Here is a 27,091-nt window from a genome sequence, read left to right as displayed (position 1 = left end):
GGAACTTAACCACATTAGGATAAGAGGAATAACCACGATGAACTCATGCTGTTATGTCTTCCCTTTCTTACTGTAGGTTGATGCTACTGACTCGAGCTATCCATCCGTCAACACTTGTGTCCACTATCTTAAGTTACCTGAATATTCTTCTGAGGAAATCATGAGAGAGCGCTTGTTAGCTGCTACAATGGAGAAAGGCTTTCATCTCAACTGAGTTTAGAAATGCAGAAGAGAGACTGAAGTCCGGGTGAAGCCTCTTGAGTTTGTTTGCAGAAAAGTGTATGATTCTCCACAGTAATGACATTTGCCTTGTTCTCCACCATTAAGGCTTTGAGAACACGTGGAATAAGTTCCTTAGCTGCTAATGACAAAATAAATCCTTTAACTACCCAGCCAGCAGGTATCCAGCACAGGACACTGTGTTGCTTTACAAGGGCTCATGTGACTGGAAAAGGTGGTTCTACCTAACTCTTCCACAGAGCAGCCTCCCAGATCTTCAGTGCTCACTGTAAATGTAACCGTGTTTGTATCAAGTTTGTCATCGTTTCATACTCCATACACTACAGTTGCCATCACTGACCTCCGTTTTGCTGGCTTTCTAGCTACTTGGTCAAAAATACTGCTTCCTTAAAACATAGAGTGTTACTGAGCATCTCAGCCTTTTCTTTTCTCTTTAATGACACCTGCACTACAGAGTGTGCAGTGCTCTGTTTGTCCGGCATATAATCATGCACACCCTTGTCATTTCTTTACGGTGGGAGTATATTTTTTTTTCATAAATACCATTCTATAAAGATGAAATTCTAAAGTGTGTTTGTGCAGCTCAAAAATAAAGATATATTAAGGGAGGGGCAAACACTGGTCTAGGTGCAAGGCACAGTCACAGCAACTTTTATGTTTGGTTGTATTTTCTTTGTATATTATAAACATTTATTTAACTTGTTGCAGTTTGAAGTAAATTTCTGAAATGTATGCTCAACAATAATCATTAAAATGTTTGCAGCGTAGGAAACTGTGTCCTGTCACAATTTTACTGCAGCCACCAGACCTAAGAACTAACCAGATGCTTTAACTCTTCACAGTTAAAAAATGTGTGTGTGTGTGTGTGTGTGTGTGTGTGTGTGTGTGTGTAGCTTAAACAAAAACTGTCAAATCAGAGTTGGATGAGGCAAACCAACAGGAGGAAAGAGCCCCGGGAGAAAGCATGAGAACCAGGAACCCACTCATCAACACACTGCCAAGTCCTGTAAGAGCACTAAATGCAAAGCTGATATACAGAGGACCTGATGCAGACCTGTGTAGGCTGCTTCAGTCCTGGTGAGTTCATATGGGTTGTGCGGCACCAGTCCAGCCATAGAATCTCTTTCCCTTCCCCAGGATATCTGTGCGTGTTCTCCCTAGTTCCTTCCTCTGTGCCTAACCTCTCCGGCTCTGCCAATTGTAGCTGGGTTATTATTTATTTAATGGCTGATATGCACATGTAAGCAAATACACACCTTATTTATCTTCTGGGACTGGTTACCTCACTGGATGAGTCTTTCCTAGTTCTGTCCATTTGCTGGCAAATCTCATGGTGTTCTTTTTTTCCTTCCTTTAAACAGCTGAGTAATATTCCAATGCATAGATGTACCACAATTTCTTTATCCATTCCTCTGTTAAGGAACATCTAGGTTGTTTCCAGTTTCTGGCTGTTTCAGCAAAATGAACATGGTTGAGGAAGTGTCCTTGTGGTAGGATGAAGTGTCCTTTGGGTATACTCAGGAGCGGTACAGCTGGATCTTGAGGTAGATTGATTCCCAATATTCTGAGGAACTGCCATTTTGATTTCCATAGTAGTTGACAAGTTTTCACACCCACCAGTAATGGAGGAGTGTTCCCCTTGCTCCACATCCTCAGCTGTCTTTCTTGTAGGCTTTTTTTTTTTTTTTTTTAGATTTATTTTATGTATGTAAGTACACTGTAGCTGTCTTCACACACCAGAAGAGGGCATCACAACCTTTGCAGATGGTTATGAGCCACCATGTTGTTGCTGGGATTTGAACTCAGGACCTCTGGAAGATTAGTCAGTGCTCTTAACCGCTGAACCATCTTTCCAGCCCTGCTCTTGTGTTTTTGATTGTCACCATTCTGAAGGGTGATGGCTAAGAATGATGAACATTTCTTTAAAAGCCTCTTGGCTATTTGTGATTCCTCTTTTGACAAGTCTGTTTAGATCTGTACACCATTTTTAAATTGGATTATTTGACTTTTGGGGGGGCAATGTTTTTTTTGTTTCTATTTTGTGGAATAATTTGAGGAGTGTTTGTTTGAAAGTCTGGTGCTAAAACCATCTGGCCCTGAGATTTTTTTTTGGTTGGAAGACTTTTTTGATTTTACTTGTTTTTTGAAACAAGGTTTTTTTCTTCCTGTTGCCCTGGCTGTTCTAGAACTTGATCTGTAGACTAGACTGGCCTCAGTCACAGAGATCTGCTTGCCCTTGTGCTGGGATGAGTGGTCTGCACCACTGCTGCCTGGCAAGAAGAGTTTTTTAGATTTAACCATATATACATACATACATATATATATATATATATATATATATATATATATATATATATATATATATATATATATGTATGTATGTATGTATATATACACACACACACATACACACACACACACCTTTTCCACCGTGTCGTGAGGACCTGAGATTCTTCTGTCACTTGTATTGTTGGTGAAGCTTGTCTGCGGTTTCTGTGTGAATTCATACTTCTCGACTCTACAGTTCCTTCAGATTGAGTCTTTCTCACCCATCTGCTTCTGTCTTCAGGTCGTAGACAGTTTTGTCTATTTTCTTACACTGTGCATTTGTGTTTTCCTGTATTTCCTGAAGGGATTCTTCTCCCTTTTTAAGGACCTCTGCTATATTTATAAAACTGCTTTAAGCCCTTTTTATGCTTCAGCTATATGGACGACTTGGGCCTGCTGAGGTGGGGATATCTGGGCTTGAGTGGAGACATATTGTCCAGAATGTTACTGAGTTTTTACTGTGGCATCAGAGATCTGGGATTGGGATGACTACAGATCGAGGTACTGTTAACCTGCTTTTGTCTCTTGGGCTAATGTTCTGTTCCATGGCTTCTGCTTCCCCCCTGGATTTAAAGAGAGTGTGTTTGCTGCATACTACTTGGTAGGAAATTTTTTGTGGACTTGTTTCCCTGGCCCGCTCAGCTTTTATGTTTGCAGGGAATTCCTACTGGTGTTGGAGGCTGGAAGGAGGAGAGTTGGGGTAGGGGAGGAAAGTTGGAGAAAATATTTGTGATCTCTTGGGCATGGGGTCAGAGAGGAAGTGGGTGACCACAGTGGGTGTTCTGCTACAGAACTGGGATGGGACAGCGGTAGGGGTTGAGACTGGATGAACAGAAGGAGGCACAGCTCTTGGGTTAGTAAGGAGGTGCTGCTGGAGTTGGGAGCTGGGACAAAGCAGTGGATAGGGGAGGAAAGCTAGAAGGGAAAGATCTGTGGAGTCTGCAGGAGGTAAGGACAGGATAGGGGGAAGTGCTCTGCTGCAGAGCTGGGCATAAGAGAAAGGACCCTCAGCTGAGGAAATGCCTCCATGAGATCCTGCTGTAAGACATTTTCTCAACTAGTGATCAAGGGGGGAGGGTCCAGCCCATTGTGGGTGGTGCCATCCCTGGGCTGGTTGACCTGGGTTCTTTAAAAAAGCAGGCTGAGCAAGCCAGGGGAACCAAGCCAGTGAGTGACATCCCTCCATGGTCTCTGCCTCAGCTCCTGCTTCCTGACCTGCTTGAGTTCCAGTTCTGACTTCCTTTGGTGATGAACAGCAATGTGGAAGTGTAAGCTGAATAAACCATTTCCTCCCCAACTTGCTTCTTGGTCAAGATGTTTTGTGCAGGAATAGAAACCCTGACTAAGACACTCAGTTATATGAAAATACGAGAAGAAATAGACTTTTCTACAGGGAAGATACTTGGTAAACCTGGAGAAGTATATGGAACACCTACCATGTTTGGTTATAATATACCCTTCAGCCGGAAATGAATGTTTATTTAATTTTTAATTTTATTTTGAGGTCTTAACTCTAGTGCCCAGACTAGTCTAGCACTCCTAGTGTAGACCATGCTGGCCTCAGACTTTTGGTGTTCCTCTTGCCTGTGCCTCCTGAATGGGACTACAGGCATGAGCTACCACGCCGAGCTAGTGTTGACCCTTTTTCATTTGTTTTCAGATACACCAGAAGAGGGCATCAGGTCCCATTACGGATGGTTGTAAGTCACTATGTGGTTGCTGGGAATTGAACTCGTGATCTCTGGAAGGGCAGTCAGCGCTCTTAACTGCTGACCCATCTCTCCAGCCCCTAGTCTTAACTTTTAAAAAAGGAGCGTATTTCTAATTTCCATACTCAATAGTTACCACAGTGCCTTTAGCCAATAATAATAAAAACAATAACCCTTATTTTTTATTTTGTGTGTGTATGTTGCTTGCACAAATGATTGTACCATGAGTGTAATACCTGTGGGGGCCAGAAAAGGACATACGATTACCCTGGGACTGGTGTTACAGATGGTTGTGAGCCATTTTGTGGGTGCTGGTCCTTCAGAAGAGTAAGCAATGCTTTAACTACTAGGCCAGCTCCCCACAGTGGCTTTTAGAAGGCATTTGGAGCATATTCAAGGTTGCTCAGTACTAGATACACTATACCATAGGGGATAGCCCAGACTACGGTCAGTGCTCTTATTTGTGTGTCAGAAGCCTCAGAGGATTGGTTGCAGGATGGTCTTTTACATAAATGCCATAGTATTTGCGTATGTCCTGCCCACATCCTCTTGGAGGCTAGAAATCATTCTATGTTACTATATCCAACACTGAGTCAGCGCCCCCTAAGGAAACACCTGTGAGTTCTCAGTACAGGCAGTTTTCCAGAGATTGTGAACCTGTTCTCCGGTGAATCCCTGGACATGGAACCAGTATTGTGAACGTGTAGAGCCCGCCTTTATGTATTAAAATACTTTATGCTTGACTGTGAGACTGAAAGTTAAGACTGTTTGAATCAGAAAAATAAAGGGATTTTGTTATTGTTTGTTTTGATTTATCAGTGAAGTCATGGCTGTACAACTAACACTCCGTACTAGAACCGGAACTCTGTGTCCAGGACTGCCATCGTTTAAGTGTGATGTTAAATGGTTTCTCTTGCTTTCAAACACTGGTTGGGAGGGTAGATAGTGGCATGCCCGCCCCTACTCCGATGGAGGTACAACTTGGAAGTGCAGTTTCCTCCAGCTGGGTGTGGTGGCACACAGTCAGTCCCAGCACTTGGGAGGCAGAGGCAGGAGGATCTCTGAGTTCCATCCAGGGGAGCCAGTGAAATTCTGTCTTGGAAAGAGAAAAAGGAACTGGTCTCCAACCATATAGGTGCTGGGACTCACATTCAGACCACCAGACTATGTGACAAATGTGTTTATTCACTGGCCCCATGTTTTTAGATGGTTAAAAATACAAGTAAAGGTAGTATTTTATGACGGGAATTTTTTTTTTCAAGATCTCTAACCTAGACTGGCCTCAAACTCCATCTAACCAAGAGTGATGTTGAACTTCTGTTTCCTCTGCTGCCTCTGTCTTCCCAGAGTCAGGATCACAGCAGATACCACCATGCCTGCTTTTTGCAGTGCTAGGCTCAAACCCTGGACCTCATGGATTCTAGAAAAACATCCTACCAATACCCCCAGCCCTGGGATGTCCATAGTCTTAATAGAACAGTCATGGACCATGTGTGGTTGCTTTTGCACAACAGAGTGAGGAAGATAGCCGAGACTGGATAGCTTACATACCATAAAATATTCAACCCCTGCCTGTTTGAGTCGCTGTGCCAGGACCTACCTAGTCTAGCAAGTTGCTCCAGTGGGTTATCTTGTGATTTTCAGATCAGTCTCAAAGTTATTGCAGGCACTTAGCTGAAGTGAGGTGGTCACACAGCATGTAGCCGACAGCTGAATCACAGTTCACTTGGAGTCAGGTGTTGTCAGACACTCCAGGGTCTCCAAGTACAGTTAAAACTCTTCAGTGTATTTGGCTATGGTATCTACTTAATATTTTTTAAGACTTTAATATTCTCTAAAGGTACTAGAATCTGTGCCAAGATATAATTCATCTACTATTTTAGTGTGACCCAGAAATTAATTCTGTCCACTCCCCAGCTGCTCGTGGTGCACCAGTTTCTGCAGCTACTCCACATGCTGCTGATTAAGTGCCCACCAACTGGGACAGCGTTTCCTGCTGCTGTATCTCTGCTGGACATCCGAAGTCTTTGATTTAGATGGGGCTTTCCCCAAATCCTGAGGACTTAGTACATGTAATGTGCACTGTTCCCATGGGCCAGAAACCTTCTCTATGCCTTTCCAAATGAATTCAGAACAATCCATGTTTGCTTTTACAGTCTGGTATGCCTAGTTTTCTGGTCTTTATAGATTAAAACTCTACAATCTGTATGTAGAGTTTTAGACCAAGAACTGTCTCCTCCATGCCTCTTGGAGGACTGGTTCAGGTGGAAGAGCTCTCGGAGTCCTCCCCTCCCTGCCCCATGCAGTCCTCCACACCAATGTGCACACATATGTCCTTGGTAAGACAACTCTGTGTGGCAGGTTTTGAAGGGGTACGGGGAGCAGGGGTTCTTCTCTAGACTGTTTCTAAAACCCTGAACATAGACATGTCTTGTGCTCACTTCGCCAGCACACATACTGAAACTGGAACGGTGCAGGGATTAGCATAGCCTGTGACAACACGACAGTTCCTATAAAATACCTTGTGTGTTCATTTTAAAAACAAAACTTTTATAGAATAAGAGGAAGGAAAGTGCTTATTTTGCACTAGCCTGATAAAATTGTCTTGTTTTATTTCTTGGAACTAAAGTAAATTTTATTAATGAGCTTAGTAGGAAGACACTTTAGAATATGCCATAACCTGTAATCCCCGATCTTGTGAGGTATAGGCAAGAGAATTTGGAGCTCTGGGTCATCCTCAGCTACATAGTAATTTTGGGGCCACCCCAGCTACACTGAGAGACCCTGCCTAAATATGCAAAAAATAGTAAAATGTGGCATCATAATAGCTGTTGGAGACTGTATAATGTTTAATGGTGTTAACAGCACCATGAAGCTAATTACATGCTGGCATCCTAATTGCTAAATATCCTTAAATTGGGTATCAAACACATCCAGAAACTGGCAAATAAAACTGAATTTCCTAGGTGTGTATAAGGTTCTTGGCTGTTTGTTTGTTTGAGAAAATTTGCAACACAGCTCAGGTAGGCCTAGAACTTACAAGGTCTTCCCTCTATTCGTTCCAAGCTAGAGGCACTGCAAATAACCTTGTAAAATCAAATCAAATCAAATCAAATCAAATAGGTCCGAAGAGAAGGCTTAGGTGGTAAACCTGCTTATACAACTCTGAGAACCCAAGTCCAGATCTTTAGAACTTAAAGTCTGGTAGAGCAGCACATGTCTGTGATCCCAGCCCTGAGAAGCTGAAGACAGGATCCTGGAGGCTTGCTGGCCAGCCACTCTAGCCCAGTCAATGAGCTCTAGGTTCAATGAAAGACTCAGAAAAACAAAAAATGGAGAGTGAAAGGTGTTGCACACATATGTTCTCAAAGAATAAATTAGAACAATTTAAAATACAAATTAAGCAATTGTGGAAGGCACCAAGGTTGGCCTCTAGTCTCTGTGTGCGCACACACACACACTCTTTAGGAAAGATGGTGGTATGCCTAGGGCTGCATACAGCACGGTGGAAAGAGAGAGTACTCAGGGCCTTAAGGATAGAGGTAGCAAGCAGAAGGACTTTACTCCCACGTCATGTGGTCAAGTAAATGTGAAGTTTATTGGCTGATGGACAACTGCCGTGCATCCTTCACACTGCAACCCTGCTGTTCCCGCAGGGGCAAAACCAAGCTTATAGTTTCCAGTAAACTGTGGTTCTCTGTTAAGAGAAGCATTTTGTTTGTACACAAGAACTGGACTCCTTTGTTTTCTCTTTAGGAACTACGGGAGACAGCTAGAGCAGTTTTCAGAAGGCTGCTGTTTCTGATGTCTTCCTTGGCCTTCACATCACTCCAACCTCCTTAGTCTTCATCAGCTTTCCGCCATCTTGTCGAGAATCAGTAGAGGGGCAAGAATTCTTGCTCTGTTAGTTTCCACAATGCAGCCATTTAATACCATCTCATCCAAAATGATGTGGACTTTATCCAAATTAAACATTATCTAGGTCACATTAAGGAAATTAGTCGTAGAATTTAATAAGTATAAATAGTAACATGGCTTAGCCTGAAATTCTCATGGTGTAAATAAACCTAAACATGAAGGTTTTATTATTTTATTTTTTTAAATCCTAGTAAACATTACCTCCTTGTACATATACATACCTATAGTCATCTTGGCTAAGAAAGTGGGATAAGATATTAAAATGAAACAGCTACTTAAATTATATGTGTCTGTGAGCATGTGTGCATGAACATGTGCTTGTGAGTGTGTCCACATACAAGTGTATGTTGTGCTTAGGATAGGACTCAGGGCCTTGTATATCAGGCAACACTCTAGCACTGAGCTACATCCCAATGCACAAGAGCACACGGGGCAGAATGTCTAAGTGTCAGAGAACACAGCAAGTAACAGCTCAGCCTCGGGAACAGCAGCAATGTCTGTTGGAAGCTCAGGTTCCAGGCACTGTGATGAATGCCTTATTGTATATTTCAGTCTGCTCTACAATCCTCATTCAGAAGTAAACAGTCCAAAGTCTGGCCAACATCCCAGGGCAGGTACAAGCTAGAGCTGGGCTGGACTGAGTGCTCTGTTCTCCAGAAGCCTCAGGCTCTACCAACCCACAAATGTCTCCTCAGCCTGCAGCATCAGCTGTCTTCTCTGCCAGCCCAGAGAGAAAAGAACAAAGCAGAGGCTGACTAAACTCCCCCAGGACCCAAGCTCTGAGTTTCCTAAGTGGACTCACTTTCAGATTCTGAAGCCTTAACATGGTGAAGTGCACACTGGAGAGCTAGTCTCCATAGTGGAAGAGCAAACTGGCAGCGAGGAGCCAGAATGCCAGACTCCCCGGGAATTCTTTCATCTGAGCATCTAAATATGGAGCAAGATGGTTGCCATGGCTGGATGTTTCTTAATTTTACATTTGAAACCTGAGATTCTGTTTTTAAGGAGCTGTGTGGAAAGAAAGAAACAGCTGCTTCAAATGGAAAAACTTCATTTGACAAACAGGTGATTATGAACACCAGTGAGTTTGTAATGAGTGAATATTTGCAAAACAAATCACTACCTAATACTGTTCAATTCATGTTATTCAAAGTCTCTGTTGTACTTGTTCAGTGAAGTCTGTCTACAGAGAATGGGACAGTCTGTGAATGACTTCAGTTTCCATTAGACTCTGTTAACATCTCATTAAGTTCTGCACAAATAGCCCTCAAGCAGAACAAACTTTTTCAGGAGCCGATGGGAACTGTCCCTAAGTGACCCAGAAAAAATAAACCAACCCTTTGCTCTGATATACCTATTAATAATGTCTTCCAATTATATAGATGATTGCTTTGTCCTCAGCCAAAGTAGGACTGGAATGAAGTTAGGTTCCACCCTGCTCATCAGAACCGGTGGCCAGAGTTTACAAGCTGAGACAAAATGGAAACCCAGTCAGGCAAACAGAGCTGAAGTCAGGAGTGGGCCAGCTCAGTGGGCAGTGCTTCTCTAGCACCTGTGAACAAGGGGACGAATGCACACCCTTAATCTCCACTCGGGAGGAAGGACAGGAGGAGAAGCTCAAGGTCATCGTCCACTAGGAAGCAGGCTAGAGGTCTGCCTGGAGTAGATAGCAGCCGACCTCGGAAATGAAAAGGACTTAAGCAGCACAGGTGGCTGAATGAAACAGATCTTTGGACTCTGTAGGTATGGAGGGCCGTGGGCTTTACTGACTTATTTTCCTGATCTCTGAATCTGAAAACCGCATTTTATCTGTTTAAATTGTTTCACTGATCAAACTTACATCTTCAGCAAATAAACAGCTGTTGTCTGGATGTCCCCTTGAGCAACTGCCGACTGCTCTGAAATTCGAATCAGAATTTATTGCTGAATCATATTAACCACTGGCACCCCCACAAGGTCCTTTGGCAAGTCTGACTTTCCCAACCTCCTGGAAACACAAGTTAGTCAGTGAGGTCATGTACTGTGGGCTCATGACTGCCTGGCTATCTGTGTATCTGGCTCAAACCCTAATTATCACCCAGTTCTGCACCACATGAGCAAACCTAGACCAGTTCCCAATGCAAAGTGAAGGCCTGAAATCTGATGGCTCCTTAAATCACATGCCTCCTTTAAAATAGGAATCCAGCTGTTGTTCGTATCTTGATTTGGTTTATGAGCAACTTGTACACACTGGTGGAGCCAAAATTAGTGGCATTTGGGCCATATGCCAGGGACCAAAGATGTATCCTATATGCCAAGCCTCAAGGCAATAAACACAGGCAAATACTTCAGCTCTGACATTTTGAACAGAAAGAAGCAAGAAGGAATTGGACTGTGCTCCATTAACTCAAGCACGCAGGGAAAGGGCTTCACACACAACTTTCCATGAAGGACACTCACTAAATCCTGCTTCTCAACATGGAAACCCAAAAGCGTATGGATTTCTATGGAAGGCAAACTGTAATGGAACACTAGCTGTGACCTACACAAGGAGCTGATCTCCAGCTCCTAAAACACGCTCCGTATATGCTCTGTTTTATTATCCTTGAGCCAGGATCTTAGGTAGTCTGACTGGCCTTGGCCTTGTTATGGTTGAAGATGGCTGTGAACTCCTGACCCTCCTCCCTGTGCCTTCAAACCATACTCAGGCCTACAGGATTTTAAATATGAATATGATGGGTTCATCATCTTTAGTGAGAAAATGGAACAAGCCAGGGTCCAAGGAATTTCAGAACAACTGCAAGGCACAGCCTGGCCTAGATGCCAAAGTGGCTTTGCTAGGGAGCTGGAGGGATGGCTCAACAGTTAAGGACACCCACACAGCAGTTCACAACCATCCACAACTCTAGGTCCAGATGTGGCACCCTCTTCTGAACTCCTCTGGGTGTTAAGACATGGATGTGACCCATAGAAATACATCCAAACACAAAATAAATCTAAAAAAACTTTTTAAAACTATGAATGTAAGCTGTGGCTTGTCTGTATTTCTTTCTAGCATGTTTTCCTGGAATTGAACCAGAGCTTTAAGAATGCTAGGCTAGTGCTCTCCCAATGACCCACACCCCAGGCTCAGCACTAGGACAAATGAGCCCTAACTCCTGCTGCTTCTTGTAACTTGTTACTACTTTTGACTAAAATAACCAAACCACAAGGGACAAGTGAGTTGGGTAAGACAGAGGGGTTTGCAAGATGGAAGCTGAAGGATATGGTGCCTTGGAGGTCAGAGAAGGTAGAGCTGGAAGTGGTGACTCACAGTGTGGGAGGATGCTGTGAGACACTTATTCTCCATAGGGGTGACTTGGTCACTGTGGTGCTCAGTCTCAAGGGGACAGTTTGCTCACTGGACGCCAAGGGGGTTCCACATACTGGAATGAAGCCAGAATTCCTGAACTGATTTCTTGTGCATGGGTCATTTCTGTTTAAATCCCATCTGTCTGGTTTTGTAAGTCTCAGCAGGAAGTAGAACAGTAGTGCGTACTGAGGAGAAATGTAAATGGCCTGCTTTATTTCTCAAAGCTCAGAGCAGGGAACCTCAGCCTTAAACAGCATAGACAGGAAGGGGGCTTCTGGAGGGCTTGCCGGGGCTCTAACACCCCTCTCCTGTTGCCACACCCAGACTCATACCAGCTCTGTGTGAGAAGAACAGAAAGGCTTTCTCAAAGACTTAGGACCCTGGGGATTGTGAGAAACAGGTTTCAAATGTGGCAACAACTTTAGTGCATACATGGCTGCTTTGAGGCCAGTCTCGGATAGCTGGGCCTGGAAGAAGCCCTTCTTCAGATGGCAGGTTATTCAGTTCCTTCCCTGGAGCCCCAGCAGGACCCCAGGCCAGGCTGAGAGAGCGCTCAAGCTTCTCTGATCTGATTACCCTCTGAAACAAGTGTGTCCTGCTCAACACCATGGGTGGTGAGTGGCAAGGCCAAAGTGGATCTTGAGTGTTTGAACTCCAGAAGTATCTGCTAGCTCGTGTTGTTTTCCTAGTGACTTTCAAATATATTTTTAAAAAGCTTTTTTGATCTCCTGTCCAGTTAGAAGCAGATTTATTCCGAATTGCTTTAAATGGCTTAGTTAAGATAAAATGCCATGGGGCGGAAGAGATGGCTCAGTGGTTAAGAGGACTGGCTACTCTTCCAGTAGACCTGGGTTCAATTTCCAGCACCCACCTGGTGGCTCACAACCATTTCTAACTCTAGTTCTGAGGGATCTGATGCCCTCTTCTGGCCTCAAGGGCACCAGGCATATACAGGTACACACAGAACACCTCCACATGGTAATTAAATTAATTAATTTAAAAAAAAAAAAAAAAAAAAAAAAAAAAAAAAGACTGTCACATGCACAGCCTAATCTTGGCTCTCAGACCAAAAGGATCATAGGCTTGGGTCATTCACCACTAGGGGGCAATCACCTTTCTGCTTGATTTTAAAAGTTCTCCAATGATTTTATGATGGCTGTTTCTCCACAAGACTGTGCTGACACAGATATACTGATTCGAGCAGTGGCTTCACATAAATACATGCATGTATAAACTTCATGTTATACTCATATATGTTATCTGTTAATATTATGCATAAATTAATAGTAATTATTTTAGATTTAATATTGAATGTTCTCAAAAGCTGTCTTTATTACTTTCAAATAATAGGCATATTTTAATAAAATTTTTATCTTTTATCTTATGTTTGTTTGCATGAGTGGGTTTATTTTATTTATTTATTTATTTATTTATTTAGATTTTTTGAGATACTGTGTCTCACTGAGTAGCAATGGCTGGCCTAGAATTCACTGTGTAGACCTGGCTGGCCTCGAACTTACAGAGATCTACCTGAGTGTTGAGATCAAAGGTGTGTTCCCCTTGTCTAGTCTGAAGTGCATTTATGTGCACTCTCTGTATCCAGGGTCCAGAAGAAGGTCCTGAAACCCCTAGAACTGCAGGGACCGGCAGTTGTGAGCTGCTTGACCTAGGTGTTCAGAGTCAAGCCCAGGTCCTCTTAGGAGCAGTTTGCACTTTGAACCACTGAGCTTTCTCTCTGGCTTCAAAGCAGGCAGATAATCTTAGAAGTGAACATATTATCCGTCTGGAGACTTACAAAAGCCCAGGGAGTGCTGGCCTCCATCTGGGAGCCTGGTGTATTTCTGTTATAAGGAGGGGGGTCTGAATCCAGGGCTAAGCACATGCTCTGAGGTGTTTACCACTGGGCTGCATCCAGCACACACAGACAGTTTAGATGTAAAAGAGAAAGAACTTTTTCAACTTTAAAGGAAATGACATAAGCCAGGAAAGGTCTTTAGCCCTCCAGCTCATCTCCCAGAATGCCTCCTTCTGTTCATGAGTAGCTTTCTGGGAATTTATCCTAGAGGCCTGAAAGTTCAGTCTTTCTGAGAAAACCAAGCACTTCATCTGTGGGGCACACATTTTAAAATCTTATTTTTATGTGTATTGGTGTTTTGCCTGCATGTATGTCTGTGTGAGAGTGTCAGAAACTCTGGAAACTAGAGTTACAGATGGTTGTGAGCAGCCATGCGGGTCTGGGAATCGAACCAGGACCTCTGGAAGAGCAGCCGGTGCTCTTAACCACTGAGCCATCTCTCCAGCCCCAGATAACAGCTATTTTGAAATACCACCACCTCAGTGCTTTGGAAAGAAAGAAAAAGGAATCTTACAAAGCACCACCTCTGAAGGGGAGGGAGGGAGGTTCTGAGGCACACTGGCTGTGGCACTGGCCTGGCAGTTGCAGATTAGTGTCCCAGATTCTGCCGAGTCGTCCTCCACTGTGATAACACCTGATACATCCTACATGTGCTTTTGCCACACACCAAGGGAAAATGTACAGAGAAAGGATACATCCAGCTCACTCTGAAAAAGAAAACAAGAACACAAAATATGTGGTGAGAAGATGACCGCAGACAGCACTCCCAGCCTGGAAGCAGCTAGTGTGGCTCCTACACCTCTGGAGCCCAGAGTGGGAAGAGCTGGGAACTGAGATAGAAAAAAAGGTGAAGACAAAAAGTTTGACTGCCCCCAACTCAGGCCTGCCTGGGCTCACAGAGTAAGACCCTGTCTCAAAACACCAGACAAAAGCAAAAGCAAACAAGAGTATGGGGTGATACAGTGTCAGAAGCCTCGGGATATGCCTTCTCCTTGCACCCGCTGATTTAATTCCAGAGCTTACCCGAGGGACAGCGAGGGGATGTTGACAGGACAGCCAAAGTGGAGCTACTCCAACAGCCAACTACTGAGAATGACCAAGAAACTATCAAGGGGGGATCAGGTCAGTAAATTACAGCCATCACCAAACGATGGTGTAGATGTCTAATTCCTAGCAAGCGGTGGTAAACTAGGATACAGGTCACCTAACTGCTATGCACTATGCACACGGGGAGATGTAGCTCGGGGTTGATCTCCATTCCACAAAAATAAATAAAATTGAAACATGGTATGTAATCATTCCTTTGTATTCATGAATTCCATATCCATGAATTTAACTAAGCGCTCTGTGAAATACTTGGAACAAACTACTTGTACTGAACATAGACACCTTTTACTCTGCCATGATTTCTTAGGAGTAACAACTGCTCATGTGCTAGGTGCTAAAGGTAACTTAGATGAGTTAGAGTTTATGGGAGTATGTGTCAGCTATAAGCTGACTCCAACCAACCACTGGATGTAAGGGACTTAAGCTTATAGGGATTTGGTACCCACAGGGCTGTGATGGGGCCTGGAACTCATCTCCCAGAATTGTCAGTATTATCCTATAGACAGATGTATATAGAGATGTCCAGTTTCAAAGTGACAGGTGGGCGTGTACCTCATACAGATGTCCCTATATGATGAGCGAGCTGACAGTCTTTCATCCACTTTGAAAGTATTCCTTTGAGATTCACAGTAAACGTGAGCTGAAGGGCTAGAACTCTCTCACATGCACAGCTCAGATCACTGTTCCCGGTAAGGGTCTTTGTTACCTTCTGCTTAGATCACTCCCACAGAGAGCGCATTAGGCGCCACTCTGGGGGCATACAATCTGAGTCTTAACAAGTGGATAATGCACGAACCTATCCTCTTTGTTTTCCTGCTTCTCTGTTCTGATTTTTTTTTTTTTTTTTTTTTGTCAATAAAATAGTCGTGCAGAGGGAACAGGAAATGGAAATGAGATCATATGTGATAGGGAGGGAGAGGAAGCCCGGGTTCTCTCTCCACAGCGGCAATGCTCACTGGGAACCTCCAGAGACTAACCAGTTTGGCTTTTGTTTTTGAAAGTATGACACAGAGATGCTTTTCTTGGTGCAACAGCATGAAATGAATTACAAATTTAAGCTGCTGAAACTCTCTCAGATAAAAATATCCCAGAAAGAATGCTCAAAACTCACAAAGCTAAAAATAAATCTTAGCTGACAAGGCACCCTCCATGAGGGCTGGGGCCTTGCTCCTCCCCATGCTCTTCCTTCTTCCTGTCCCTCTGCTCTGGTTAGATCCTGACGGGGTCACCCCTGGTGCACAAGCCCTGCACTGTCACCTGGACTAAGTTAAATCTGACTCTTCACTTCTGTGGTTCATGCAGTCACTGGTTCTCTCCCTAAAATTACAGTTATAATTCCACACGTGCTGTTTATTTTTAGTGACTGGATATAGCAATAGCTTAACCTTGCAGTAACAGTGTCTGAGCCTCCTTTTTGGTCCTCCCTGCTTTAAGACATTTTGGAAATTATATTCTTTCTGGGTGAGTGTCACTTGAAAGAGGTTACCTGGGGTATCACAGACCCTGGCATGAATCCAGTCTATTCTAACATGAGACGGATCTCCTGGAGGAGCAGGCACCAGAGCTATGCTGATAATGGCCTCCACCAGCCCAATATGAATTTGCATGGAAACTCACTACAATCCAATAACGTTTTAATTTCCAAGTCACACTAAATGCACTGTACATGCTCAGAGCTGACCACAGTGGAAGCTGGTAGGCTCGCAGTATTTCTAGCATTGGGAAAGGGTTATAGACATTGCTTACCTATGATTCTGTCTATACAGTCAACACAGACATAGGTTTAAGGCTCCTCTCCTCTCTCCTAGCATGTCCAGCCTAGGGTGGGAAAGTGCTTGCTCAGTAAGCACAAAGATTTCAGTACTGTGCCAACTGGGTGTGGCAGTACTCATCTATAACCCAGAACTAGGGAGGTAGAGGCAGGAGGAAATCTGAAGTTCAAGGATACCTGGCATGGTGGTTTGAATATGCTTGCCCATGGGAAGTGGCACTATTAGAAAGTATGGCCTTATTGGAGGAGGTGTGTTCTTGTTGGAGGAAGTGTGTCACTGTGAAGGCAGGACTTTGAGGTTTCATATATATGGTCAAGTCTGGCCAGTGTGATCTAGTCCCTCCTCCTGGTGGCCTATAAAAGACAGTCTCTTCTTGGGCTGCCTTTAGATCAAGATGTAGAGCTCTTGGCTCCTTCTCCAGCGCCATGCCTTTCTGCAGGTTAATATAATGGCTTCATTTCCAACTTACTGTAGAGCTATATTAGTCAGGACAGGATGATACTAGCAACCCTATGCTCAATGGAATAGAAACGAGACCAGCAACACGCTTTTGCATTTGACTTAATTAAAATTGTTGTTTTGTTTGCTGAGAAGAGGTCTCCTGCATCCCAAGCTGGCCTTGAACTTACTACGCAGCTGATGACCCAGAATGCCTTCCTGCCTGAACCTCACACATGTACCACCATGCCTAGCTCAGTCCTTTCTGATGAGCAGTTGCTTCAGAGTAAGAAGCTAAAACAGTCATGGGTGGGGAGGACAGTTATTTCAACAATTGCTTCTGAGATAAATAGATATCAACATACACAAAAATAAGATGCTGCCTGCTTATAATTCTAGCCTTTGGGAAGCAGACACAGAAGGATTGTGAGTTCAAGGCTAGCGTGGAGTCATATATCTCTCCAAATTAAAATACAAACAAAATGAATCAAGAGGATCTATAATTTACAACATAGAAAAAATTACCTAAAAATCAGAGACAAATTTAGAAATCATAAAACACTTGAAAGAAAACAAGGGGGTGGATTTAAAGGCTTTCTAAACACAACACTAGAACATAAGCAACAGGAAAATCATTGTCTCAGTTAGGGTCTCCATTGCTCTGAAAAGATACCATGACCAAGGCAACTCATAAAATTCCATTCCAATGATGAATCTAGAGCAGGCCAGACTCTAGAACAGATCCGTGGCTACCTAGGGCCTAGAGCAGGTTGAGAGTTATGATTACGTTTATCTGTCATGTGATATGACTTTCTGGAATGGACAGTGATGATAGCTGTAAGATTGTAAATATTAAGACATGAGTATATATATTAAATAGGGAAATTGACTTTTGACCAATAAATCAAAAGTTTAGATAGAAATGATTCTCCTTCTATTTTAGCTTACATGTCACAGGTGTTTTGTCTGCATGCATGTCTGTGGTATAACTCATCTGTACTACATGTGTACCTGGTATCCATGAAGAATAGGGCATCAGATCCTCTGGAACGGAGTTATGAATAACTGTGTTGCCTCTGTGTGTGTGCTGGGAACCAGAACCCATGTCTTAACCGCTGAGCCATCTCTCTAGTGTCATGCCCCGACCATTTTTCCTCGTGAGAGTCTTCTTGGATAGGCTGATCTTGAACATGCTACGTGATCAATGATAACCTGATCCTTATGTCCCACCTCCTCAGTGCAGGTTACACAGATGTGTGCCACCATGACAGGCTTAGAAATGATTTTCATTGTTTTTTGTTTTATTCAAGACAGGGTTTCTCTATGTATCCCTGGCTGTCCTAAAACTCACTCTGTGGACCAAGCTGGCCTTGAACTCAGAGATTCACTTGCCTTTTCTTCCCAAGTGCTGGGATTCAAGGCATGTGCCACCACCATCTGGCTGGAAATGATTCTTTAGGTAAAAAGGGTTCTCTTAGGAAAGAAAGACAAAGGAATGTAAAAACAGCAGGTAGAGGGAAAATGTCCAGACAGTGAAGTGCTCAGAGGGACTCAGCCTTCTGAGAGTTACTTTATGCTGCTTATGTTTTGTCAACTTGACACAAGCCAAAATTGTTTAGGAAAAAGAACTACAATTGAGAAAATGCATCCATTTTCTGCAATCCTTTATTGCATTTTCTTGATTGATGATTAGTGTAGAAATAGCAGTCCACCCACACGTGTGCATGCGCTTGTGTGTGCTCGCACACACTCTCAAGAGTGTGTATGTACATGCCTGCCATCCTTGGGCAGGTGGTCCTGAGTTGTATAAAAAGGCAGGCTGAGCAAGTCACAGGGAGCAAGCCAGTCCCCACATTCCTCCACGGCCTCTGCTTCACTTCCTGCCTCAGGGATCCTGCTCTCAGTTCTTGTCCTGGCTTCCCTTAGCATTGCAACCTGAGAGTTGTAAGCTCCCCAAGTTGCTTAGTGTTTACTACAACAATGAAGTAAACTAAAATATAGTTAATATAATTAAAAATAATTACTAAAATATAAACTAAAATGAAGATCTAATGCACACATAGGTCTGTAAAACCTGTGATCAGCAAGAAGGGATGGTAATACAACAACATTTATTTTAGCTTTTACATGTTAATTTTATTATCACATAATATTAACATACCCCCAAATAACTCGATTTCTAGAAAAGTGAGTTAAGACTTACCACTCTGCTGAAGTACTCATCTAAAACTTCCACAAAATTATGTATGAATTCATAGATAGCCATCTCATTCTAAAATAAAAGAAAGGTGTAATTAATTTTATCATGCCCAGTGTTTTCCAAGGTTTCAGAGCAGCATCCCAGTTGCTCCTGTAACGACAGTGCTGCGGCTGAGATGTAGCTCAGTTGGTAGGGTCCTTGTGTAAGACACTGCCTAATGCATGAGGCCTTGGGCTTACTCCCCAGCACCATATAAACCAGGTACGGTGATACATGCCTGTAATCTCAGCAGCCTGGTCTACATGAGACACTGTCTTAAAATAGAAAAGAAAGGAAGAGAGAAGAAATGTGAGTACAAATGCTGATTAATGAAGGAAATAGAAAAATATTAACCACTCAGACTTTTTCAGTCCATGATAAATCTGGACAAACTGAAATTTCAGAGCATAGATTAGAACTAAGAGCTCCACTCCTGACCTTAATCAACCTCTGAAAGCAACTCGCAGATTCTTTATGGTTGTTACTTTATATCTGTGAGGATGGAGAAATTACTTCAAAGCGATTCATGGATAGCAGTCCACTGAGACTTCAGAGTTTCTTACAAATGAGGCCCTTTCCCCTGGACTCAATGGTGGACCACAGCTGAGGAGATGTAAGCCCAGCACAGCCACGCTTAGATCTTGCTGTGATTTCTGACACGGCAGTCATGTCTTTTCCCACATGTGTAGAGTGTGCACATGAGCATATACATCTGTGTGTACACATAAAGGACCAAAGTTAACTTCTGATGTCTTCCTCAATTATTCTACACTTTATTTATTAAGGTAGGATCAGTTAACCTCCAGAATGCCATCTCTGTCTCATGACTGCTAACCTTACAGGTTGGCCTCCATACCTGCCTGGGTTCTATGTAGGGTGTAGGTTTTCATGTTTATATGACAAGTACTTAATTCAATGAATCCCAAGTCCTAGCCCAAATTTAAATTATGATTTACAGGCTCCAGTGTAAGCTGCCCCATTGTGTAAGAGGACAAAAGGAGGGCATCAGTATGGCTGACGATAAGGAAGCAATCCTTGTTAGGTTTGGTGGAACATACTAGTCCCAGCAACTCGAGGCTGAGCTGAGAAGACTGAGCCTCCAGGTGTGACACCAGCCTGGGGAGCACAGCAAGAGGTTGTCACAACAAAACAAACAAACAAAAAACAAAAACAAACAACAAGAGAACCCCTCACACAAAGAGGGCAAACAAGATGGCTCAGTGGGTAAAGGTACTTGTCACCAAGCCTGATGACCTGACTTTGCTCCCCAGAATACACGTAATAAAAAAAGAGAATCAGCTCTTCCTGTAAGCGGCCAGAGGTGACCTGTAAAGATGGTTCGCTACTCCCTTGACCCAGAAAACCCCACAAAATCATGCAAATCCAGAGGTTCAAACCTTCGTGTTCATTTTAAGAACACCCGGGAAACTGCCCAGGCAATCAAGGGTATGCATATCCGTAAAGCCACCAAGTATCTGAAGGATGTCACTTTAAAGAAGCAATGTGTGCCATTCCGGCGTTACAATGGTGGCGTTGGTAGGTGCGTCCAGGCCAAACAGTGGGGCTGGACACAGGGACGGTGGCCAAAAACGAGTGCTGAGTTTTTGCTGCACATGCTTAAGAATGCAGAGAGTGATACTGAACTTAAGGGTTTAGATGTAGATTCTCTAGTCACTGAACACATCCAGGTGAACAAGGCACCTAAGATGCGCCGGCGAACCTACAGAGCTCATGCCGAATTAACCCATACATGAGCTCCCCCTGCCACAGTGAGACATCCTCACTGAGAAGGAACAGATCGTTCCAAAGCCAGAAGAGGAGGTTGCACAGAAGAAAAAGATACCCCAGAAGAAACTGAAGAAGCAAAAGCTCATGGCACGGGAATAAATTCAGCATAAAATAAATGGAGTTAAAGTAAAAAAAAAAAAAAAAAAAAAAAAGAGAATCAATTCTTGCAAGTTATCCTCTGACCCCCACATGTATTCTGTGGCACAAATAAATAAAATGTAATAAAATGGTTGAGAATGGTGGTATAGGCCTTTAATCCCATCACTCAGGAGGCGTAGCCAGCCAGATCTCTATGAGTTCGAGGCAGTCTGGTCTTTGTAAGATTCTAGGTCATCCAAGGCTACACAGTGAGACTGACTCTAAATAAACAAATAATAACAAAATAAAAAAAACTCAGACACATGAGACAAACCAAAACCAACAACAAACCACACACATAAAAAGGAAAGCACTTTGTAATTTTTGGCCCCTCTAACTGTCACCTGTTCATCTGGACCAGTGAGCACCTGGAGTTCTTTCTCTTTCCATGCCGTTCTCTCAGCTCTGCTGAGAGTTCAGGTCTCTGGAACAGGCTTACTAACTCTTACGAAAGAAACTCCAACTTGACGAGAATAAAAGTTAGCATCTTACCTCTGTGTCATTAACTCCAACCACTACAAAGAGAGCTGCGTATTGTCGGTAGATCAGTTTAAAATCCTTGTATTCAACGAACGAGCACTAGGTGAAAGATAGTTAGATGTTAGTGTCTGGTTGACAGAGGTATCTTCAAACAGCATGCTGAATTCCTAGGTTATGATTTTGAGTACCTAGAAATTTAAATTGTTAAACATTAAAATGTTAAACAGCCTTTAAGAGTTTCTGACAACATCCAGTGTGCTACTAGAAGCATCACCGGGAGGAAAAGTAAACTGGAAAAAAAGACTTGAAAAGAGAGTGATTGCTTGGGTCCCCTTCTGCCTTTCCTTCTCTTGGCTCCCTGTGGAACTCAGCAAGCACAGCTAATGCATGGTTAGAGATTGAAAGCACAAGCAAGCTGACCAGCTTCGTTCTAGCTTCCCATGAATTCTAGGGAAGCAACTAGATCTGCTCAGTTCTGTACTATTTAATATTCATGGGGGAACCAGCACAAGAAGTCTTGTCTGTCTGTCTGTGTGTGTGTCTTTCTGTCTGTGTCTGTCTGTCTGTCTACCTATCTATCTATCTATCTATCTATCTATCTATCTATCTATCTATCATCCACCCATCATCAACCTATATGTAACCTCTCTTTCCAGGATGTGTGGATTATTTTATAAATTATGTAATAGTGGACTTTGTGCAGCATATGCTAGACAAGAGTTTCCACTGTAAACACTGCTTCTTATGAATTAATAACTAGCTTACACTACTGGCCTGAAGACAGAACACTCCTTTCTCATTCATCTGTCTCCTTCAGCATCTGTACACAGGGCAGAGGCAAGAGATGTAAGGCTGAACACATAGTGTAACTTTGTTCTTGGACACCCAATGTAAATCCCTTCATGGGGAGGGTTCTTGGTACTCTATATGCCATGGAGGAATTTTCAGGGTTTAATTTAAATTAGAATAGAGCCAAGCATGGTGGATCATGTCTTTAATCCAAGGCTGAGACAGCCCAGGATTCAGAATATGGACTGCCTTAAATTTAAAAAGCAAATATGTTGTGAGTTGCCTTGATGCTGTTTGTATTTTGATGTTAATTCTGCTTCCTCGAGAGGGGTCATGTACTAAATCTTCCCAATCTAGGCATATAGCTTATAAATATAATAATTGGGTTGTGTGGATTTTTTATACAGTCTTGTTGGGGTTGGGAATCACCATGATTGGCTTAAGTAACAGTTTTCAGTCTCACAAGGGTTTCTGACATAACAAAACTCTACCAGTATCTTTACTCCAAAGGGTAAACTGATAAAAATTCTGTTTAAATTATGGCAGGCTTGTAGATGGTTGAAGGCTCCAACAGGCATATCTCTCAGTGTGTTTCTCACATGTGGTGACAAACACAGTTCTTTCATAGTTCCTGTTTCCATCTGATGCCACTGGGCAGCCTGTGCTCACAGCAGGCCACAGTAGTAATCAAAGAGGAGCCAGGAGAGATTGCGACTGGAAAACCGACTTTCAAGTCAACATGCAACTTCTGAGTGTTGATGCGACTTGGTATGACACCCTCTCCAGGGCAGTGAGATGGAGAATGAGAAAAATAAAAAGAGTGATTCTGATTTTGCAACAGCTGTCCAGTGCTCTCTTAACGGAGCTGACAGTTAGGACTCAGGTTAAATAATTTTCCAAATTCTTTGAAAGAATGGATTCAGTCTTTAAAGATGGCTACAAGTGCAACAGGGTGGCAGAGCACAAGTGCCTACTAAGCACACAGAAGGCCTCGGGCTCAAACTCCAGCACCACAAAGCCATTCTTTATTATGCTAGTGAGCATATTTGGCCTCGGGGTTCTGGCAAGAGTAATAGATTTGTTATTTTATATGATCTGTTCACTTCCATCTCCTTTATCTACATAATAAATAGCAAGTTCAAACCAAGTTTGTTTTTAAATAACTAGATCTGGCATTATATTGATTGTATGTTGTAGAATATTTAATAACACTGTATATTTACTGAAAAAAGAATCTGTTTCTAGTTGTGTGGCTCAGCCCTTAGCACACACCTTTAATCTCTCTGCCTGGAATACAGACCTGGCTTTAATCCCAAACAATAAAGGTAAAAGTAGTTTGTAGAAGGAAGCACCCCTATTTAAAAGTGATGTCTAATTGAGTGGCAGACAAGGTGACAAATCAGAGAAAGATTTGACAGAATAGGATATGTCCATAGTGCAGAGGAGAAAGGAGGCAGTTTTACTGGGACAGTTGTACAGAGACAGGTTGTACAGAAAGAACAAGCTAGACACAGGTGAAGACAGAATGAGCCAGAGAGTGGGAAGAAACCAGAAGATTAGAACGGATTTCCAGAGTCCCTGAGTTACTTTGAGGCCAGAGAGAAGCCAGATTAAACCAGTCATCTTGGAGAGGATTTGAGTCAGAACAGCTGAGTTGAAGCAGCCAGCCAGTGTTCAGAAAGAACAAGAAAGGGTGAGCTTATTCAGCAGTAAGTCTCAGAGGCTGAAAACATTCTAGGCCTAGATAAGATTGAACAGAGGCTTCCAAGACTAGGCTTAGCTTAGCAGACAGAGGCAGTAAAGCTTTTGAGATGACAATTAATTCAGGAAAACAAAATTTGCTTTTACAGCTGTGAGAGAGGGCAAGCAGAAAAGAATTACTATGCGCATGGAACCCGCATTACTAATATCCTCTAGCACCACATGGGTCTTGACTGGCGCTGCCCTGATAGTCATCTGACCTTCACGTTTGGCTTACAGAAAACCACTAGCTACAGACAGTGCTGAGAATTCCAAGGGCTGGATTTATATGAAAAAAAAAAAAAAAAAAACCAAAAACCAAAAAACAAACAAAAAACCCAAACAAGCAAACAAAAAAACAGATTATGTCTTCAAGCAAGAGTAAATATAATAGCTATTTCTATGATATACTGAGATAACCTAAATAAAACCCAAGACTTGCCTCCTGTTCTCTTACAGATGGTAATAGCCACACTTCATCTGCTGTTCTCTTTCATCTTTCTTTCCCACCAGCCCTTGATGGAATAGAGTTCAGAGAAAATACTGGCTCTTGAGATGGCAACAGTGAACCAGTGAAGGCAGAGTTGTCTGCGTGGGGAGCAAAGAGCAGCAGGCACTTACTTGTTCACTGGATCGAGACAGGCAGCTCTTGCTGACCTCGGTTTCCAGAAGCGCACGTCTATTAATGTCTACGTGCTCATAGTACTTGGACAGTCGGGTCTGCCCCTGTTTATTCACCATAAGGAAAAACTTTATCATTTTTTTTCACCTTCGGCCAGTTTCTTCCCAAATATCATTTAAAAGCTATGGCAAGGGATGACTGTAGCCAGAACCTGGGGGATAAACAAACAACCGAAAGGCAAGATTACATTTCTCACATTCACATTGGGTCTGTTTTATACATGAGCCAGAAGTAAAGAAAATATTGGACACACTCAGCTCATTTCTAAGAATGAAACGAGGTTTAAAGAAATAAGAGCCAAACACAATTTTCATCAGTTACCACAAAACGTACCCAGTCCTATTCCTGCCCAGCCAACCTGTTCACTAAGTTCCAAGTATGCCAAGCACCAGAACAAGAAGGACACGAAGACGCGATCATCATTGTTTTTATATACAGAAAAAAGATGCTAGACTGAGAAGTCAATAACAGAAGTACAAACTGATAAATCATAACTGTGATGGGTGCAACTTCAAGGGCCCACAGAGGAACCATCACAGAAAGGTTAGGAAGGACATCCCAGGGAAGGGGCACAGTAGCAGTATCTTGAAGGATGACCTATTCTCTCAGTGGCTCTCAGAGGATAGAAAGAGCTTTAGTAGTTCCGCGATGGAGCTGGATGTTGTGTGCAGGAGGCTGAGGCAGGAAAACTGCCACATGTCTAAGGCCACTCCGGACTAACAGTGAGAAACTCTCAAAAAACAAACCAGAGGTCAGGCTAAGGAACCTGAGCTTTATTACTGGCAGTGGAGAAGATCTAAAGTGCTTCTTCTCTCAGTAGAACAAGTAGTAGCGAATGTTGCCAAGCTCCTTTGACTATGCTCTGAAGCCTGAAGTCATCCCCTCACCCCAGAGTGAGGACACAGGAGTGTGAGGACTACAGAAGTCTGCATCACACTGGGCCAGAGGCTGCGACTCCCTAACTCACCGTCAGTCAGGGGCTTGTGATTGAGGTTCTATTTCTTTTTTTTTTCAAGCTTAATCAGCATGATTTATTGAAGATATTTTCTTTTTTTTTTAACGACTTTATTTTACAAAACAAACATAAATGTAAAGATTTTAAACATTTTTTTGCTTAAAATTATACATTTTTGTCAGTACTGTTTTTTCAGACATTAAAATAATTTTTACATAAAACCATGTGAATATATTTTTTAGTCAGTACTTGATTTTTTTCAAGGGCTTGACAGTATGCATTGAAAACCTAATAGTTACAATAAGTGTAAAGTACATGCAAAACAAAATGCAACATGGAAATAGTCAAAGTCTTCTTGTTTTGTAAATATATATATATTTTTTTGTTTTCTTTATTTCTTGGACTTCATACAGTCTGTGAGTTGTTTCTGGGGGAGTGCAAGCCTCTGGGGTTAGCATCCCACTATCAGTGACTGCATATTATGTCTGTTCTTTTGTGACTGCGTTATCTCACTCAGGATGATATTCTCTAGATGCAGCCATTTTCTTAAGAATTTGGTTAAGTCATTGTTTCTGGTGGCTGAGTAGTATTCCATTGTGTATATGTACCACAATTTTTGTATCCATTCATCTTCTGAAGGACATCTGGGTTCCTTCCAGCTTCTGGCTATTATAAATAGAGCCGCTATGAACATTGTGGTGCATATATCTTTGTTGTGTATTAAAGTGTCTCTGGGGTATATGCCCAGAAGTGGAATAGCTGGGTCTTCAGGTAGTACTATATCCAATTTTCTGAGGTATCGCCAGACAGATTTCCAGAGTGGTTGTATTAGCTTGCAACCCCACCAACAGTGGAGAAGTGTTCCTCTTTCTCCGCAGCCTCACCAGCATCTGCTGTCATCTGAGTTTTGGATCTTGGCCAATCTGACTGGTGTGAGGTGGAATCTCAGGGTTGTTTTGATTTGCATTTCCCTGATAGCTAAGGATGTGGAGCACTTCCTCAGATGTTTCTCGGCCATTTGTACTGAGCCTCACAACTGTCCGTCCCCCTTACACTCAGTAGAGATTCTGAAATAATGAATGCCAAGGACCACACAACTGACCAAAGCTGGTCTTTCTTTCATGAACAGATCTTGTTTATGGGGTCCCTGGAAAATACCACATTCATTTACATTTTGTAGTAACTAAAAAAAAAAAAAAAATCAAGGAAAACACTGGGCTTAACAATTTTTTAATCACCATTTGAAATTTGGCATAATTTTAGAGCTGTAGAGAAGCCACACAGGTGAGGAGCTCTTTTTCCCCTAATCTAAAGTAGTTAACCTGCGAGGGCTCATATTTCCTGAGTCTTCCTCATCTTCTGCACCCATTAGCCAAGCACCTCAGACTGTGAATCTGATCTCCTGCCAGTGGGATGAGACTCAGTCATCACCTACATCACAGACAAAACCCAGGAGCTATGTTGGTCTCAGTGTGTTAACTGGTTTGTGTGCTGGTACATCCTTTTTTTGTAAAATGGACTTGTCTTGCTGAACTACTTTCACTTTTTTCTTTGTTTCTAACACAAAGTTATTGTTAGACAT

General features: G+C 42.7%; 2 protein-coding genes and 1 pseudogene across 9 annotated transcripts in view; 2 read left to right on the top strand and 1 right to left on the bottom strand.

Moving 5' to 3' along the window:
- HECTD1 (HECT domain E3 ubiquitin protein ligase 1) overlaps window positions 1-1,002 on the top strand; it is an 83,810-nt gene extending 82,808 nt beyond the window's left edge. For all 7 annotated transcript variants that reach the window (XM_080934537.1, XM_080934540.1, XM_080934536.1 and 4 more), the window contains one exon: window positions 77-1,002. In XM_080934537.1, coding sequence (XP_080790663.1) covers window positions 77-214 — 138 coding nt within the window. In that variant the 3' untranslated portion in view covers window positions 215-1,002. The remainder of the gene's footprint in view (window positions 1-76) is intronic.
- Window positions 1,003-7,856: 6,854 nt separating this feature from the next.
- The window catches only part of AP4S1 (adaptor related protein complex 4 subunit sigma 1), a 44,098-nt gene continuing 24,863 nt past the window's right edge, over window positions 7,857-27,091 (bottom strand). Inside the window, exons 2-6 of the mRNA XM_080928164.1 lie at window positions 24,494-24,705; window positions 21,356-21,442; window positions 18,902-18,970; window positions 14,077-14,088; window positions 7,857-8,255 (exon numbers count right to left, since the gene is read on the bottom strand). Of these exons, the coding sequence (XP_080784290.1) occupies window positions 8,127-8,255; window positions 14,077-14,088; window positions 18,902-18,970; window positions 21,356-21,442; window positions 24,494-24,631 (435 nt within the window). The 5' untranslated portion in view covers window positions 24,632-24,705 and the 3' untranslated portion in view covers window positions 7,857-8,126. The remainder of the gene's footprint in view (window positions 8,256-14,076; window positions 14,089-18,901; window positions 18,971-21,355; window positions 21,443-24,493; window positions 24,706-27,091) is intronic.
- On the top strand, window positions 20,251-20,824 carry LOC308414872 (large ribosomal subunit protein uL22-like; annotated as a pseudogene). The gene has a single exon. The product of its transcript is annotated as a large ribosomal subunit protein uL22-like (transcript).

This window comes from Micromys minutus (genome assembly GCF_963924665.1).
Source record: "Micromys minutus genome assembly, chromosome: 1".
NCBI lineage: Eukaryota > Metazoa > Chordata > Mammalia > Rodentia > Muridae > Micromys > Micromys minutus.
This window is presented reverse-complemented; position numbering and strand designations above follow the sequence as displayed.